We start from the raw sequence: 18,108 nt of genomic DNA on the forward strand, positions 1-18,108 counted from the left end.
AACCGTCCCCTCCTCGCCTGGGGAGCCCATCCCAGAGGCCAGGAAACCTCCTGGGGGCTTCCAGGCGAGGAGCTGTTGGGGGCAGCCAGAGAAGGAGGAGGCGGCCTTCCCCCAGGCCCCCTGGGCTCCAGCCGCTGGAGGGTGGGCCTCCCCCCACTGAGCAGGCTTCCCCTCCTCCGCTTGACCCCCACCTGAGTGCCTTTTCTGTCCTGCGAGATTCTGTGTGATATGTTTGATATATTAGGTTGTAATTTAGCCCAACTATATATCAAACATTCCTACGGTGTCTCGCTTTGTCTCCGGGCGTCACGGCAGGAGGCAGTCACAGATTCCGCAGAGGGGGGGTTGAGGAATTTTTGCAGGGTCTTCCGGTGGGTTTTCTACCCCCCCCGCCCTCTCTCTCCCAGACTGGTACAAAGGTTGCACAGGAGGGAGGGAGGGAGCCATGCAAGGACCCCAGCCGGCTCTTGGCCTAGTTTTCATCTGTTGGCCTCTGGTTTCTCTGCTTCTGCGTTCCAACCTTCCAACCGGCTGGACCTCCGTAGGGGGGGGGGGTCTGGCCTGCCTGGCCTGCACAAAAGGGGGGGGGCAGAGCGGGGCCAGGCGGTCAGTGGCTTCTCCTCTGATTGCAGCAGGCGGACGAGACCCTCGACTTCGAAGAACAGATTCTGGAAGCAGCCAAGTCCATCGCCGCGGCCACCAGCGCCCTGGTCAAGTCGGCCTCTGCTGCCCAGCGGGAGCTGGTCGCCCAAGGCAAGGTGGGTGACCAGACCCCCAACCCACCGCTGGGGAGCTCCCTGGGCCTGTTTGGCCCCTCTCTCCGTCTGTTCCCCTCCCCCCCCCAGGCCTTCTGAGCATTTCCTATCGCACCTTTTCTGCCCAGCAAATCCTGGCCGCGTATATTTCTACTTCGTGACTTTCTCAGCTGTAATGGTAAAACATCCCGGCCGGCTGGCTGGCTTCCTGAAACGGGGACGATCCAAAGGCAGGTCTGCGTTTGCAGCTTAATGTGACTGGAAAACCCAAACCCAGAGCAAACCCAGAGGGAGAAAACAAGGAAGCACGGGAGTGGCTTTGAGCTTTGCTGGCTGGGGAATTCTGGGAATTGAAGTCCTCCAGGGTTAAAGTCGCCACGGTTGGAGACCCCTGGCTTTGAGGGTTGGGCAGTGCCCCAGTGGGCGGTTCAATACTCTCCCGAAGACAAAGGGTTCTTCAGAGCAGCGTCTCGACCTTGGCAACTTGACAACGGGTGGATTTCAACGCCCAGAATGGGGAATGCCGGAACGGTTGACTTCCACCCAACTTCCAAGCGGCAGGAGGCTTGAGAAAGCAAAACAAAACCACCCGCCTTTCCGTTTTACTCCCCAAATAATTGCATTTTAGAACGTTACCCCCCCGCTTTGAAATGCTTTGAAGGCCTTTTTCAATTTGGGCCTGCAGGTGGGGGCCATTCCTGCCAACGCCGCCGATGATGGTCAGTGGTCTCAGGGGCTGGTTTCTGCGGTGAGTCTCTTCCGAGATCTTCATTCATTCTGGAAGATTCCCCCCTCAACTGCTTGGGCTTGGAGGGGTCCTCTTGGGGGTGGGGTGGTCCCCCCGAGAAATCTGGATAAAAAAACCTCCACGAAGAGTTGAACCGAAAAATCAGGAGGGAGTCCCAGTCCTCCGTTGACCGGATCGGAGGGACCCGCGGCCCAGCTCCAGGCTCAGCTGGGGCCTCTTTGGGTGTCCTCCACAGGCCCGGATGGTGGCAGCCGCCACCAGCAACCTCTGCGAGGCGGCCAACGCCTCGGTCCAAGGCCACGCCAGCGAGGAGAAGCTCATCTCCTCGGCCAAGCAAGTGGCCGCTTCCACAGCTCAGCTGCTGGTGGCTTGCAAAGTGAAGGCGGACCAGGACTCCGAGGCCATGAGGAGGCTGCAGGTGAGCGGGCGGGGGGGCTTCCCGAACGGAGGGGGAGGGGGCCCTTGAATCAGGCTCTCCCCTCACAAGCAGATGCGGCCCTTCGGGTTACGCGGCGTCTGAGTGACAGGCCTTCCGCTGAGGGGGGTCTGCTCTCCGCCCACAGGTGGCAGGCAATGCCGTGAAACGGGCGTCGGACAACCTGGTCAGGGCGGCCCAGAAGGCGGCCTTTGGGAAGGCGGATGACGACGATGTGGTGGTGAAGACCAAGTTTGTGGGGGGCATTGCTCAGGTGAGCCCGCTCCCTCCGTGCACAGCCGCTCCCCTGCGGCCCCCTCCCCCGTTTCTTCTGGGGTTGAGGGGGGGGGGGTTGAGTCTGTTCGCTCACCTGGGCAGGCGCTGGACCTGGCAGAGAGCAGCTCCTCCTCCTGCAGGAAGGAAGGCGCCCCTCCTCCGCCTGGGGTGAGGGAAGGGGCAGCGGGTGAGGGCAGCGGGACCCGAAGTCCTCCCCGTCCAGCTGCTTCTCGTGGGGGGGTTGTGTGAATTGGTCTTTTCCATACCTGGAGCTTTGGTAGCACCGCCCTTGCCTTGCGGCTCCCCCAGATCATCGCAGCCCAGGAGGAGATGCTGAAGAAGGAGCGGGAACTGGAGGAGGCCCGGAAGAAGCTGGCCCAGATCCGCCAGCAGCAGTACAAGTTCCTCCCGAGCGAACTGCGGGAAGAGGAAGGCTAAACGCCTGCCGGGTCTCGCTGGGAAGACCGTGAGCCAAGCACGGGGGGGGTGGGGGGCGGGGGGATTTGGGGGGGACAGGTGGAGGGGTCATGCTGCAGAGACACCGCCAAGCCCTTGCCAAAGTCTGGGCTGCGTGAGAAGAGCGAACGCTTCGGCCGCAGCCTCTTGGCAAGCCCACCCCGTGGTACGATGTTGGGGTACCCTGTGCCCCCACCCCCCTTCCCCGGCCTTCGTTTCTTGCATCTCAGGAGAAAAAAGACCTCGCCCCGGGCAACCGGGGGGATCAAGTCAGTATTATCTCATATCCTGAAGTATTGATCTATTTATTGTTATCCTCTCTGACTGGCGTGAAGGACTTTGGTATCATGAGGGCAAACAGGCGGGAGGAGTCTTCGGCCCTGGCGGGAAGCCGCCCCCTCGGAGTTGGGGGCCGCGGGGTCTCTGCCGGTGTTACGAGACGCTGTCACAAACGGAGGAGCCTTCCTCCCACAAGGACCCTTTTGCACTAAAAGTACTCGGTTCAGCACACTGTGGACAAGCAGCCCCTCCTGCACCCCCACCGGGAGTTAGAGTAATCCTGCCTTCGGAGCGATGCGGTGCCCACTCGCCCGTTTTCCTCCGGAGCAGCGGGCACCAAACACAACTTCTCAGCATTAAACACAACCGTTTTTCCCTCTTGTTTTTGTGGAGACTTTGTTTTGTGGGTGTCTGACCTGGTCCGTGTCTAAATCGTTCACTGCTGCGCACAAGGGGTGGATTTAGACCTGGGGGGGGGGGCACCACATGGTGTCTGCTAGGGCTGCCCTTGGGCTGCGAGTTCCAACTGGATGAACCCGCGAGGACTAGTAACGTGCGTATTGGTCTTCCTTTTTATTTCCCAAGTTTCGCTAAGGGAGTCGGACGCTGGTTTTAGGAATTGCAGAGGGCCCCCCCCCCGTCTTTAACGTATTTAACCCCTGAACAATAAAGCCAGGCTGCATTTTTCCAGTGGGCCTGCCTCTCAACTGAAACATCTGGGTGCAGCTGAGGCTCCTGGGAGAGGGGCTCGCCCACCCAAAGGGAGACGGGCACTGGCCAAAACAATGCGCGCTCTCGGTGTTACACTGTATGTAGCCTCTTTATCGGGCCCACCAAGCTGTTTTGTATGGAGCCTACATAAAATTTTGAACCAAGTCGCTCCTTCCTGCGCTGCTCTTGTGAACCCCCAGCAGCAGTTCTGTCCGTTGCGTGTGCTTTGGGGGATTGTTTTCTAAAAGGTTGTGCACCCCACTTCAGTTGGGCATCCTTGGGGCAAGGAGCTTGCCTTGCGCAGGAGAAGAACAGGGTCCACCCCGTGGGGAGCCTTGAAGCTTGTTGCATTTGTGTTAAATTCGTGTTCGTCGTGTGTAATGGTGCTGAGGGAAGCAGCGATGCCTCGTTTGTGTCCATGTGGCTCCCCCTTTTGGCTACTACATTGGGCTGCCCTTGAAGAAGTAGATGTTTTTAAGCAAATTCCTGGATTCTTTATTAGGAGGAAGGTCAGTCCAGCATGGAAGGGCCGTGTGAGCGCTGCTGCGGCAGGGAGTGCGGGCGTCAAGGTGGAAGAGTCACCCATGAGCCCCGTGTCTGTTGAGGCTCTGAGGCATCGAGAGGCCAAATCTTTGTCCCGAAGAGCCTCCAGGCCAAGACGCCGATCAGAGGAAAAGAAAACCAACTAGGGTGAGGAGGACAGAGCAGAATAGACGGTGTTCTTGCGTGTGACTGGACGCCCAAGGAATCTGTCTCTTGTTGGGGAACGGTCCAAATTTTGAGCTGCCCGTCGGATCCGTCCTTCGGAGGAGGAAAAGGGAATAAGCCGAAAAGGAGGCTGCGCATTCCCGGCATATTTGGCAAGGCAACTGCCCAGCGCAGGGAAACTGAGTGAGCCGCCTTCCAAGTGCAGGAATTCAGAAATGCTTGGCATTTTTGTGGCTGGCCGAGGGGCATTCCTGAGCGGAGTTGTCACCGTCTGTGGTGCTCCAGGTTGGGTGGGTTTGAAAGAGGAGGGGGGAATCTTTCTTTTTTCTTTTCCTGGCACCCAAAGTTTCCTCCTCCCTCCCCTGGCACGTTCACAAAAGGGTTGCCTGCCTCCCTTCCCAGGTTCGGTGCCGAAACCTCCTCGGTCTCGGGGTTGAAGGCCGCTCTCAGTCGTCCTCCTTGTTCTTCACCCTGGAAGCATCGCAGGAGCCAGAAGATCCAAAGGGCATCTGCCCGTGCAGCCAGGCTGGAGGGTGCTGCACTGCCCTCGGGTTGAGAGCACAAAAGGCTCCCCCCACGTCCGTTGCCCTGCGCATAAATTGCCGCCCCCCCTCGGAGAGGGCCCGAAAAGGCTTGGTTTCCCCCCCCTCCGGGGTCCTTTTTAAGACGGAAATTGATCCTCCCTTGCGATACAAGGGAATTACGGCTTTCTGGACCGGCATCTCCCAGGCCAGCCAGGAAGCCCCCCACACCTGGCCAGGCTGTGGGGCACAGCCCTCTCCGGGGGGCCTGGCTCCCCCAGGAGCAGAAAGGGGGCAGGACGGGGTTTGGTGGGGGGGGCGGCAGGAGCTCACCATTCAGTTTCCAAATCAAGCTCCTCTCTTCGAAGATGGGGAGGGAAACCCCTCGGAGCCCCTTCCTCAAGCTCTCCTGGGCTCGGGCATCTGTCGCCAAGGAGTTGGCGATGCCCAGAGGTTGCCCTTTTGACTGCCACCCCACCCCCACCCCAGGAACTGCCCCTCCTCCACCTGGGTGCCTGTCTTCGGGGCGGTTCTGTGTTCACTGAATGCAAAGGCAGCTTGGCAGGAGTACGAGTGCCCCCCCAGTCACCAAGACACAGAGCAGAGACTGCGGGGGGCAGAGGAGGGGAGGGGGGGGCAGTGCGATCCGCTCCATATTAGGGTATTTTGCTCCCGTGCGCCTCTCTCCGGGGGGGCCTTCGCCTCAGGCCCACATTCCAGAGGGGCTCAGGGCAGATGTCCTGCTTTCCGTCTTCTCAAGGGGGCGGCTCGGAGAGGGAGGGGGGGTCAGAAAAGGTGGGGCAGGGCTGGTTTTTAACATGGGCAGGGAGGGAGGGAGGGAGGCCAGGCAGCTAGTTGACAGGACGTCCCTTCCTCAGATTGCCCCTTCCTCAGAGGCAGGGCCAGTTTTATGGCCTCTCCTAGCGATGACCGTCCTCCCTGCGGTCAAGCCTGGTCATCAGGTCTGGGGTGCATCCCCGGAGGAGGCCGGAGGGACAGGATTCAAGTGGCGGCAGGACCCGCTGTGGTCCAAAGGGCGTCCCCAGAGGAGATCCAGGAGGAAGAGGATCCAGGGTGCTCAGCCTCAGCGTCCTGCCCCATGACTCACAGCCCGCAAGGGGGTCTGGGGTGGGGAGGGCCAGATTCAGGCCCCTCTGATGCAAAGACGGTGCAGAATTAAACCCAGCCCTCCCTTTCTGCAAAGGGGCAGCGGGGAGACCGGGGCCCCCAGGACCCCCCCACTCCAGCTAGGGGCTGACTGAAGCCCTGGGAAAGGCAGGAGGCGGCCGCCCCGAGCACATTTTCCAGCGATGACGTGATTCACCTTCGCCCTTGTCAAAACATGGAAGTGCCCCCTCCCAGCGGGAAGACCTGGCCCCCTCCCTCCCAGCCAAGGGGGGCTTCAGCCTTTCCTGCCAAACCACAAAATCCGGAAACGCCTCGAATTGCCTCCTTGTTGACATCCAGCTCCAGAGTTGCAGCCGTTTCGCCTGGGAAGCTCCGGTGCCAACGCAGCCCCCCCCCCTCCCCACCAACCCACCCCCAGGGCTCAGTTTGGATGGTTTGGCTTTCCAGCTGCAGGGGAGACCTTCCCTTTCTCCGTGCCCCCTCCCCCTCCCTTATGGCAGGGAGGGTCTCCCCCCCCTCCCCCTTTCCCTCCTCGGGCCACCTTTGGCCTAAAAGGGGGGGGGGAAAGGCTTCAGCCACGGGGGCTCCGGGCGGGAATTGAAGGCCCTTCTCCCCGTTTTTTTCTGCCCCTTTTCCACCTGCGCGGAACTGCCTGAAGCCCTGAGCCATCTCTGCAGGTTTATTCCAACCTTGGGGGACAATAATGCCCCCCCCAAATAAAGGCCCGCAAGGAAAGGGCAGAAGCTTAATAAGGAAGGCTCCATTAGCCGAAAAGGCCTGCCCCCCCCCCCGCCCCCCCCAGGGCCTTCGGCTGCGGCTGCTGAGCCCTGGGAGCCCAGTGCTGCCCTTCTATGGCAGCTGAGGAGGTGGCTGCAGGTAGGGTGATGTCATCCATTAATTGCAGGGGTTTTTTTGGGGGGGGAAGGGAGTCAGGGATGATCTCACAGGCAGCTGTTCCATAAGGCAACTTGGCTTAACCAAGCACAGGATCTGCTGGATCCGCCCTGGGGTGGCGTTTTTGCCTGTTTTGATCAAGGGGAAGGCAGGGCCAGGTGATGACGGGAAAGGAATCCGGGCTTGGCTTGGTCCACTTGGACCATCTGGAGAACATCTGTTGGGACCTTCGGTTCTCAGGTGGGCCTCAAAGGCCGGAGGGAGACCCCCCCCCGCTGCCTTCAGCAGAAGGGAGGAAGCAGGAGGTGCCCCCCACCCAACCTCTCCTGCCGTCCCAGAGGGAGGTCTGGCTTTTGCTCTCTGGGGGAGCCTGCGCGATGCCCAGGGCAGAGATTCCCAGCAGCTCCCAGCTTTTCCTGCCACATGGGCTTGAGAGTCCTCAGGCCGCGTAGTAAAACCATCTGGCCACGTGGTTGAAGCGGCCCCCTTGTCCCCCATGAGGTTCTCTTCGTGAGCCCAGTGAGGCCTGAGCCCATGAAGTTGCCGGAAGGGGCTGCCTTCTGGGTGTTTGTCCAGACAAGTGTGTTGGCACCCCAAGCTGAGGGTTTGGGGACCTTGGGCACTACCCTGTTGCTCCAGCAGAGGACGCCCCCGGCCCCAGAGTAGACGCCTAAGTGCACTTCGGTTTTCATCCAAGGAGGAAACCTTGAGTGTAGTTGCAAAGGTCTGTCTAGCCCTGGAGAAGGAAAGGTGGATGCGCCCCTGGGCGACTTTCACCTTTTGGAACCACAAGGGTGGCCAGGCTTTGACCGAAGGCCTGTGGACCCACAAGGGCTCCGTTCCAATGGGAAGACATCGTCTTCTGCGTCTCCTCTGCTTCCCAGCACAGGACCGCTGGGCTCTTGGGGATCTTGACCTCCTGGCCCCCTCCACAGCGTAGCCCAGGAATATTTGGTCACCAGCCCCTCTCTGCCTGGGCGGAGGGCTCTCCCCCGCCTCCTGTTCCGTCTTGAGTGGACGGGAGGATCAAGCACAGTGGAGGCATCTCCAGCCGGCACCCACTCAAGGGGATGGATTGCAACTCCCATTCACGCAGACGGTCGGGCGTAATACTCTTGCACATCAACTTAAGCCTTGGTTTATTGAGCTGGCCATAACGGACCAGGTTCACACATGCCATATTCCAGCATTGGCAAACGTCTAGTATGGGTAGCAAAAACGTAGCGAGAGCAAAAGCAAGAGACCCAACGTGGTGGCTTGGTGAGCTGTGTGAGCCAAGGGTGACAGGCAGCCCAGCAGATCTGGAGAGGGCCAAGCTGGGGGCCCTGGGACGGGGGGCACTGACGGCCCAACCAGGCGGGCTCCCCTCTTGCCCGAGTCGGTCCCGTTCTGCTCTTTCTGTGCTCCCTCCGTTGGTTGCGCCTCCGTTTGAGTTGCCCCGACTATTCCGACGTCAGCGGAGAGTTCCTTCCTAAACCGGAGCTCGGCTCTTTACACATACTTTATTTTGGGCTGTTCTTGAAATCCTATCCCGCTGTGTGCATTCAGAGGGGTCAGAGGGGGCTGCTCTCCCTGGTCGGATGGGCCCCCGGGAGGAGCAGAGAGAACCCTTGTGTGGTTGCTCTGACCTTTGGGGGCAAATGTGAACAATACAGGTAAAGAATGCTCAGCCTGGTCCCCTCCAGTTGTGAAGGGCTCCTCCCCCACAATCGCCCATCCACACAGGCCTTTGGGTCATGTTTTCGGGAGGTTCCCTGGATCTGTCGAGGAAGCCATTCCTCCTGGTTAGGAGGCTCTCAGAGAGAAAGGGAGTCTCCATCCACTGCTGGAAACCATCAGCTGAACTGCAGAAAGACCTTCAGGGTTTTTCAACGGCAGCAATTTTGCCCAGAGTGGCTGGCTGGGGAATTCTGGGAGTTGAAGTCCACCCCTTGCTGAGGTTGAGAAATGCTCTGAAGACCCCCAGGCCGTCCCTGCAGGGTTCGGGATCTGCTGGATGTCTTAAGCAATAAAGCAGAGCTTTGCGCAAGGGTGGTTTCCATCCATCTCCAGCCCGGCTGGACGGACAGGGAGTCAGTAGAAGTTCACGGGAGGAAGTGATTGGGGCCCTTTTCACTCCGCTTTCCAGTGAGTCAGCCTGGCTGCTCACCGTCAGGGGCCAAACCCCCGTCACAGATGGAGGAAAGGCTGCATGGGATGGTGGCGCATCTGGCAATTGAGGTTTGAAGAACGGAAGAGGGGAAATGCCTTCCAGCCTCACCTTGGCCCGGATGTGGCCGGGTGGTTGCGGTGCTCTGCTCTTTTGTGTCGGTGTCTTATTTGTCCGCTTGGAGTGAGGGAGACGAGGGTAGCCCTATTGGCCAGGCAGGGCGTATCTTGACCAAGACCCCCGGTGATGCCCAAAACCTCCCGGCGGTTCCTTTCTGGCCACCCCAACCTTCCTGAACCCGTGGAGGAGATGAGCCCGGGAGACCTTGGGGCAGGGCGGATGCCCCTCTCCTGCGTCTGAGGACTTGGAGGGAGCTACCCGCAACTCAGAGGGTGGATGGGGTCCCTCAAGAGCCCCCACCTTTGTGAATGCGCCCGATCTCCTTTTAAAGGCATCGCCGCGACTCGGGGGAAAGAATTCCAAGCTTAATGATGCATTCAGGATATTCCGAACATTTTGGTCACAGCCAGTCATAGTTAACATTTTTCTCCGGCTACCTTCCCTATTTGTTTGCGCTCCTCGTTTTCTTTTATGGGTGCTTTTCACGGGTGTCCTTGACATTCATTCCCCTTGGTTGTTCCCAAGCAGCTGGTTTTTTTATCACTCAAAAATGCTCCCTGTCTGCTCGGAATGACAGAATTATGAAAATAACACCAGAAGCAAACAGCTGGACCGTTAACGAGATATTCCTTAGCAAAGGATTTCTTGGCCATCAGCCTCTTTTTAAAAGAGTGACTAGTCCTTCCTGCATATTTTAGGTCACTGTCTGGCTCTCCTCACTTTAATTTCATGGCTTGGGCCAATTCTTCATCTTTGGCCACGTCGCTTCTTCAAATATAGATGGTGGGTTAGATTTTTAACTCCCAACTGGCAAGTAACTATTGGCCCGGATGTGCAAAGAAGAACCTGCTCACGCTTTCTCTTCCGGGGAAGTCTGAGCAAAGGAGGCATCAGAAGTTACTTGGCCTTGAATGCCTCACCGTCCTTCCCTCCTTCCTGCTTCTCCTCTGGGGCAGAAATGCCGAGGACAGCCTCGGGCGGGAACTGGTGCATCGTCCTTCAGGCGGCTGCCTGTCCTGAAGCTCCCATCAGCTCGGGTAGCTCTCCAGGGCTGATCCTCTCCGTTTGCCACTTTCCTTGTCCCCACGGTTCTGGTTTCAGAGGAGCAGATGCTCCCTGTGGAGGGGGAAGAACACAAGCGTGTCAAGGCTGCTTGTAGGCATTCGTGTGACTCAACACGCCCTCAAGATAGTGAGAGGCCAACTGCTCTCGCTTGAACGGGAGCATGAGGGCCCAGACCGATGACTCCCAAGCACACCGATCCAGCCAGAAGCGGCCACGTCCCCTGGCAGCGCTGCTTTGCCCTCAAAGGAAGAGGCCGTTTCTGAGACCAGCACAAACGTAGAACAGAACAGAATACCTTTACTGTCATTGCATTACAATGAAATTTGAAAGCTACTCCAGCACAGGGCCCCAAACACCACATCACAATCACACTACAGAGTATTTAAAAATAATAATAATAATAATAATGAGGAAACTTTATTAATTGAAGGATCATTTGGATTACAGCCTCTCCTCCCACTCAGGGCTCCATTGCGTGACTGGATCAAAGCCAGTTAGCTCAGTGGACTGAAACCCGTGCATCAGCCAAAACTTCAACCATGTTGCCCTCAGGGGCTCTTTCCATTTTCTTCCATTTTGCTCCAAGGGTTCTTCCGTTTAACCTGGAAATAAGGAGAAATTTTTAGACAATGAGAACAATCCACCCATGGAACAGAAGTTGTGGGAGCTTCATTGCTGGAAGCTTTCAAGAAGAGATTGGATTGCCATTTGTCAGAAATGGTGTAGGATCTCCTGCTTGGGCAGGGGGTTGGACTAGATGACCTGCAAGATCCCTTCCAACTCTGATTATCTGTTATCTGTTATGAGCCTCATTTTGGGAGAAATCCATTTTCTTTTCTTTTTTGTAAACTTTTTTTTTTTTTAGACAAAGACTAACAAACACAAACATAAAACATCAACATAAAACCATCTTCCAAAATACAGCGTGTCGGTTGGTACATTTCTTTCGTGCCATGTCACAATGTCAACAGTCTTCCCTTTCCAAACATACCTTCATATTACATAAGTCAACTATACGTATTATATTATATTGTATTATTATTATATCATTATTAGGCTCAACTATAAATTTACATAGTTCTTATTGAGCAAATCTGAGTTTTAACAAATCTGGGAACATACAATTCATTTCATTATGTTCAATAATATAATATCATTACATCGTATTATCTTACATATTATACTATTCCTTTTTGTAACATAGTTTACGTCTCTATTATCAAACCATTGCTAAAATAAATCCCAAATTTTATAATGTTCTTTATCTTCTTGCTCTCTAATTGCTAATTTTAATTTACTCATTTCTGCACATTCCGTCATTTTCTCAATCACCTTTTCCTCTATTGGAATTTTTTCACTTTTCCAATTTCTAGCAAATGCAATTCTAGCTGCTGTTAACACATTTATAATCAAACATCAATTCTCTACTGTATTCTTCAGGCAAAATGCCCAATAAAAATATCTCTGGTTTCAAGTCTATATGCTGGTTTTTTCATTTTTTCAAGCCATGTATGAATCTTAGTCCAGTATCTCATAGCTTCCACACACGTCCACCACATATGATAATATGATCCATGTATCTGATGACGCTTCCAACATCTCTCCGATTTGTTCGTAATCATCCTTGCTATTCGTGCTGGGGGTAAGTGCCACCTGTAAAACTCCTTGTACACGTTCTCTTTATACGCTACCGACATTGTCAATTTATAATTCCAAGACCATAATTTTTGCCATTTATCTAGATCTATCCCATATCCAAAATTCCTCCCCCAGGCAATCATTGTTTCTTTAACTTGTTCTTCCTCCAATTTAATTCCAAGTAGATAACCATCAAAGGAGAAATCCACTTTCAAGGGGATCCCTCAGGACACAGGGAATTTGTTCCTCAGAAGATTCCTAAGAGGATTTCCACCCAAATGGAGATGAAAATAGCCCGACTTTATCGGGGAACCCCTCGGTGCTGCTTCTCCAGGGTTCAGGGAAGGAGACACGTCATGTCCTTCCAGACCAGACGTGAATCCTGGCTTGAGCAACGGCTGGACTCTGCCTGACCTCCCCTCCATCATAGCCGGTCGTCGCGTTTACAGACTGACACACCCAAGAACTTCTTGATTCTTCATGACACCTTGATCCGCTCACCCAGTTCAAGCCCCAGCAGGCAGCTGGTTTTGTCTGGGCCTCCAGAAAAAAACGAAACCCATCCTCTTCCTTCTGGATTCCTGCTCCTTCGGTGACCTGCCGCCTGACGTGAAGGAAAGTCAACTGAAGCTGATGTCACCCTTGTGAAACCACCAGGCTCTGAGTCAGGCCAGACACAAAGCTATTGTGGGAGATCCATTGTTTACTCTGCTCATCGTCCTAGAGGGTCAATGGAGGCGAAAATAGAGGGTGACGAAATGGACCTGCTCCCTGGCTTCCAGCTGCCACGGCCTGTTAACTGGCAGCCCTGAAGCCCGTTGTAAGGCTTTGAGATTCAGCTGCCACCCGTAGCCTCGCACTGCCAGCTCTCCTTGGCAGATCCCTCGGAGTGAGGGGTGGGAGAGGGGATGGTGGCGTTAAACATTTGGACACACCACCGTTAAAACTTCCCGGATGCCCTGCCTGCTTGGCCAGCCACACGGCGGCTCTTTTGACGGCCCTTGTTAGAACCCCAATGAGGAGAGGTGGTGGCAGGAGTGCCAAGGGCCCCTCATTAATCAGAAAGTCAGATTTGGAAACCTGAAATGTGCAGCCCATTCTTTCCGTCACAAGTAAAACTCTCTTCGGGAAAAATACATTCCCAAGGGTGACACATATTCTATTAGTGGCAGAAGTCAACTTCACAATTCTCAGGGCCAAGTTCCCCAAAGGACTCTGCTGAGCTCAGAAGGGAAGAAACTCCTGAGTTCGTGTAGCAGGAAGAGAGTGGGATCTTCCTCGCCTTCTCACTATGCCCTACGCCAGGGAGGTTCCTGGGATGGAAGCCTGGGAGAAACGAAGGCCGGGAGCTCCAGGGCAGGGCTGGGTTGTGGAAGGCTTGGCCCCCAGGGGCCATGGTGGGCATCGTTTGGCCCCACCTGAAGGCACCTAGGCCAGCTTAGGCCACCGGCTGTCCTCCAGGCCTCTCGGGTGGCTGCTCCCTTCACCCGGCTCCTTCACCGTTTCACGCTCGGGTCCCCTGGTCCCGCTTTAGGAAAGAAAGACCTCCAGGTCTCTTCTGAGCAGGGAAAGGAGACCGTCTGTCAGGGAGCAGAGCAGATGGTTCCACTTGCTTCCCGTCTGTGAAATCTTGGCGGAGTTTAGAAACGGACCTGCCAGATAGCCGAGCAATGAAGCATCCTCGTCCAGATGTGCATAATGAAAATGGCAGGTGATGCGTTTCGTTTTTGAACAAGGTGGGTTACAGGCAGTGCAGGCAGAAGAAGGTCAGACAGTTGCAAAGGGGTCGGGGCCTCCCTGCTGCTGGTTCCCCCTGCTCAGGGGTGCCCAGGGCAGCAGCCCCCACAAACCTCTTCCTTGGTTCTCTCCCTTGGGACCCCCAAGAGACCCTGAGATGCTGATTGCTTTGCAGAAGGGAAGGATTAGAAGGGAAACGCTCAGGGTAGGATCCACCTGGGCCGGCTGCTTCCAGCAAAGAACCGAATATCACGGTCAATATCTCCAAATTATTTATTCTGCCAGGCCGCCATCTTCTCGAGAGGAGGCTGAAGAAGGAGCCCTGGGCTGCTGGCCCTTGATCTTCCAAAGAGGACATCTTGAGCTCCTTGGCCTCTTTAGAAGCTTGCAACCTAATCCCTTTGCCTGAGCTGGAGCCCCAGAGGCAGGAGAGCCCAAATGAAAGTGTTCTGGGCCTTGCGTGGCGCGACCAGCGCCGTTTTCCCCGGAAGCTTTGGTGCTGCGGGTGAAGTCCTGGGCAGGCGATCTAAGGCGCCTGCCGCAGCTCCCCTGCCTGGCCAAAGAGAAGGGCCTCCTTGCGAAGGGCACCTCCCAAGCCCACCCACGGCTGACTTCAGGGCCAGGCTCAGCGTCCTGCTGCTGCTCTGCCCTCCTCGCCTTGGCATCTGAGCCGCCCTCTTGAGTTACAGCCTTGGGCAGGTGCGCCGAGCTGGGCTATAAATATCCCCAAGAAACTTAACAGGCAAGAAGGAGGCGTCTTTGGGGAACATGGTTGGCTGGACGAGGTTTGCCCAGAGCTTTGCCCAGACTTGAGCCCAGACCCCTTGACCAAATTGCTTGGGGATGGGCCAAGCAGTACACATTTTTCACCCAGCCGGGTCACCCGGATGGCCCTCCAGCAGAACCCGGGAGGCCCCTGCTGACTTGGCCCCTCCAATGCCCTCTGGGCGCTTCTGCGTCTGCCCTCCCAGAAGTCTGCCCGCTTTTCTCTGCAATTAACCCCATCACCTGGGGGGGGGGCAGGGGGAGGGGGCAGCCTGTGCAAAGAGGGACCCAGCTTTCCTCCCCAGGAAGAGGAGGCTGGTTGGGCTTTCAGGGAGGGGGGAGCATTTGGTATTCCGAGGGGTGTGAGGGTCACCCCGAGGGAATCCCCACTTCGCACCTGGGTTTTTCTGCACCATCCTTCCTGTTCCCTCCATCCCTTCGTTCAAATAAATGGGCCGGGGGGAGGAGAGGGGGAAAGCCAGAGAGGCGGCCTGGAGAAAGGCCCTCGTTCCATCCCTCCATCCATGGAGGCCAGAGGTTGCTGGCCGAGCCTCTGAACCGAATGCCAGGCCCCTCTGAAGGGTCCGAGGACACCCGGGTTCCAAGACTGTCCCCTCTGGGCCCAGGAGGCCTCCCAGACTGGCTGTTTTCTGGGGACAGAAGGTGGAGAAGGCCGGCTGACCCCCCCTCCTTGTGATCAGAGCCTTTCCTGGTTTAGGACGCTGACCTGCCTCTCCCTGCCCTGGCTAATCCTGGCACAATCCTTTGGTCATCCTTACAGTCAGCTTTGAGATTTCAGGGACTCGCCGAGCGGCTCCTTGCCGAATCTCCCCCCGTGCAGATGGATTTATTGGCCTTTTAAGGACTGGGATCCTCTTGAGCGTGGGACGCAGCCAAGAAAGCCGGAGAAGCTGGCTTGTTCTCCATCACCTTCGCCCACGAGGCAAGGAAAGGGCTGGTGGGGTGTTCATGGGATTATTCGTCCCGCTTTTCCGCTCTCCCACCTGCATTCATGGGTCCCGGTCACGGGCCTGGTGGGAGCAGCCCACAAGCCATGGTTGGGTCTTTAAAAGCAGTCACGGGCCAAGACCAACACAAAATGCTTAGTCAGTTGGAAAAACCTTGGCCCAGAACTGGTGGAACCTGCCCGTCCCGGCAGCAGCAGGATGTCTGGCTGCACCACCAGGGAGGATACGGGACAGGCGAGGGGCAGAGCCACCTGGGCACAGCTGCCTCCCAGGTCTGGGCAGGTGAGGATCTTCCCAAGTGGGGATGGGACTTCCCACGCCACAAAGAGTTGAGGTGTGGGGTCCCCTTCACACAGGGGACCCCACTCGACGGAGAGAGGGAGCAGCTGCCGCGGTCTCTGGATGGAGCAGCCTTGGTCTCCTGGCCCCTCGGCCACAGCTGCCTCTCAGAGGCCTTTCTGCAAGCCTTCTTGTGACCTTCATGGACCAACATCAGCAAGCCTGGAGGGCCGGAGCCCGTGGCCTTCGGAGCAGCCTCCCCAGACCCGGTCAGGTCCCCGTTTGTCCCCAGCTGCAGAGAACCTCCTTGCCTGAGCAGGATGGAAGGGAGGCCAAACCGGATGCGGCTTCTGCAGGCTGCCAAAAGGGCCTTTTCGCCCAGAAGCATCGGAGGGAGGGAGGGAGAGCTGCTCCCTGGCCTGGCTGGCTGCAGCAATTGTTGGCTTTGGAGGGGGGCAGAGAGCGGAGCTCTGAAGCCCCCCCCCTCCCCTCCCCCCAGCACTGGCGTTTGAAAGGGGCTGCTCAGCATCGCGTGGTGGAAGGAAGGCCGGGGGGCAGAGGCTCCTTGTGCTGCTTTTGGGAGGCGCTGGGCACGTCTCCCGCTTAAGGACTTTTCCATGGAAGACTTAAAAAGAGCACGGAGGTCCAAGGCGCAGCCTCCAGAGAAGCCGTGGATCGAGGCCACGGGAAGACCCACCCGGTGGCTGACGGTCCTGGGCCGGCGTCCGTTTACTGGGAGGACGGATCCTGCCCTCCTGCTGCACCGGTTTGGGGGTGAATGTTTCTCGGGAGCAGGATTAGCCCTCGTGCACTGAATCGTCCCTGGGATCCACTTCTGTTTTCCCATCTTGAGGGACACGTCCGTGGCTGCCTCTGGCACAGCTGGAATTGGGGGGCAGGAAAGGAAAACCGGACAAAGCTTGTTTTCTTCTGCTCCCTGGACCTCCCTCTCCCCCCATCCCTGCCAGCGGCTTTGCGTCACCATTATTTCCCACCCTCCATTCTCCACAGTGATCCTTCCAGGTAGACTGAGGCATACCTGACTGTGCTGCCCACCTGGCCAGTTGGAAAGGAAACACACACACACACACAGCCCATGTTGAGCATGGCCCCCCCCCCGTGACTCAGGTGCATCCATTTCACTTCGGCAACATCCTGGAAGTCACCGGTTGCTCCCTTAATGGGATGTTTGTTTGAGGTTCTCAACCTTGTTTGCAGGCTCCGGATCTCCCAGGGGTCCACTATCCCGATTATCCCTCTTGTATTTTGCACAGCTGAAAGCTAGTGCAACGGCAGAGAGGATCGCCCCGGGGAATTGCTCCGGGGAATCTGAGAGCCGGCGCTCCCTGCAGATGGGAAGCCCAGCTCGCCCCTTGTCCTGCACTGGTAAGGGGCCTAAGACCGCCGGGGAGGCCCCTGTCTCTTCTAGCCCAAATCCAGGTTTTTGGCACCATCAAGGATCGAACTGCTGTGGGGACCTAAACAAGGAATTCACACACACTCCCTTGGGACTTACAAAGCCTACATTGAATAACACATAATTTAGTAACCTCTAACAAACACACCTTCCCCTGCCTCCTTATGCAGATCCAGACAATTGTTCTCTGAGGAGACTTCCTGTCGCAACCCAGAATGAGTAAATGTTTTGGCCTTTTTGCCTTCCGGGCAGAGAGGATGCCTGCAAAATCATTAGGCAGAAAGATAATTAACTCCTCTGAGGATCAATCTTAAAGTTACAACCGTTTTTTCCGGGTTGAGAGCAGTTTGTGAAAGCGCCTTCTGACTCCGCGGAAGAAAACAGGTGGGGGCACTGGGGAAAGGCTGCTGTGGGTCACAGAGGATGCCGTCCAAATGGCACCGCCAGGCAGGCGGGGAAAGGGGCCCGTTTGGGCAGGGAGAGAGAGGTAAGGGATCCCGGGCTGCTTCCTGGTGCCCAGAATCCGCACTCGCCCACCTTGGCCCGGGGCTGGCATAGAGCCTGGCTCGCTTAGCCGAGAGCTGCACTGGCTGAGAGAGAGGGGCTGGGCTGCTGGGGCTCAGGGCGTCGACCTGGGAACCGGCTGTTGGGCCGGTGAGTGAGCAGCTCAGGTGGCACGAGGTTAGTTAGAGGTGTGTTTCTTCCAAGTTGGCTGCTTTAAGATCTGCGGACTCCAACTCCCAGAATTCCCAGCCAGCACGCCGGGCGTTGAAGTCCACACACCTTAAAGTGATCGCATTCCCCGAGTGCTGCCTTAGAAAGCCCCGGTAGTGGCAGCCGGCCAGCCAGCCCAGCTGAAGTGGAGGCACGGCTCGCTCGTGAAGGGAAGCGGCCAGCACCCGGCGCCGCCGTGGGTGCAAGTGGGAAGCTTGGCCTCCGCCTCGCGCTCCCCTGCCTGGGCATCCGGAGCGGCCGGGGGGCATTCGGGGCGGGCGCTGCTGCCCCTCCTGGCTCGCCCCTTTCCCCGAGCAGAGCCGGCCGGGGCTTCGCCCGACTTGAGCCTCTCCCGGAGGGAGCCT

The 18,108-nt window shown here is 57.0% G+C and overlaps 1 protein-coding gene and 1 long non-coding RNA gene across 6 annotated transcripts in view; one reads left to right on the plus strand and one right to left on the minus strand.

Moving 5' to 3' along the window:
* The window catches only part of TLN2 (talin 2), an 80,455-nt gene extending 77,146 nt beyond the window's left edge, over window positions 1-3,309 (plus strand). For all 4 annotated transcript variants that reach the window (XM_087941947.1, XM_087941950.1, XM_087941949.1 and 1 more), the window contains exons 53-57: window positions 633-758; window positions 1,441-1,503; window positions 1,739-1,921; window positions 2,067-2,192; window positions 2,504-3,309. In XM_087941947.1, coding sequence (XP_087798073.1) covers window positions 633-758; window positions 1,441-1,503; window positions 1,739-1,921; window positions 2,067-2,192; window positions 2,504-2,632 — 627 coding nt within the window. In that variant the 3' untranslated portion in view covers window positions 2,633-3,309. The remainder of the gene's footprint in view (window positions 1-632; window positions 759-1,440; window positions 1,504-1,738; window positions 1,922-2,066; window positions 2,193-2,503) is intronic.
* Window positions 3,310-10,623: 7,314 nt separating this feature from the next.
* Window positions 10,624-17,700, minus strand: LOC148124745 (uncharacterized). Of its 2 annotated transcripts, XR_015745163.1 has the most exons (3): window positions 17,567-17,700; window positions 17,178-17,290; window positions 10,624-10,827 (listed from the first exon to the last, which is right to left on the minus strand). It is a non-coding gene; the product is annotated as an uncharacterized LOC148124745 (long non-coding RNA). The 2 variants fall into 2 exon arrangements; XR_015745164.1 differs by lacking the exons at window positions 17,178-17,290; window positions 17,567-17,700 and adding an exon at window positions 15,145-15,260.
* Window positions 17,701-18,108: the final 408 nt, after the last annotated feature.

This window comes from Pseudonaja textilis, chromosome 13 (assembly GCF_049901715.1).
Source record: "Pseudonaja textilis isolate UNSWEBS1 chromosome 13, rPseTex1.2, whole genome shotgun sequence".
Lineage (NCBI taxonomy): Eukaryota > Metazoa > Chordata > Lepidosauria > Squamata > Elapidae > Pseudonaja > Pseudonaja textilis.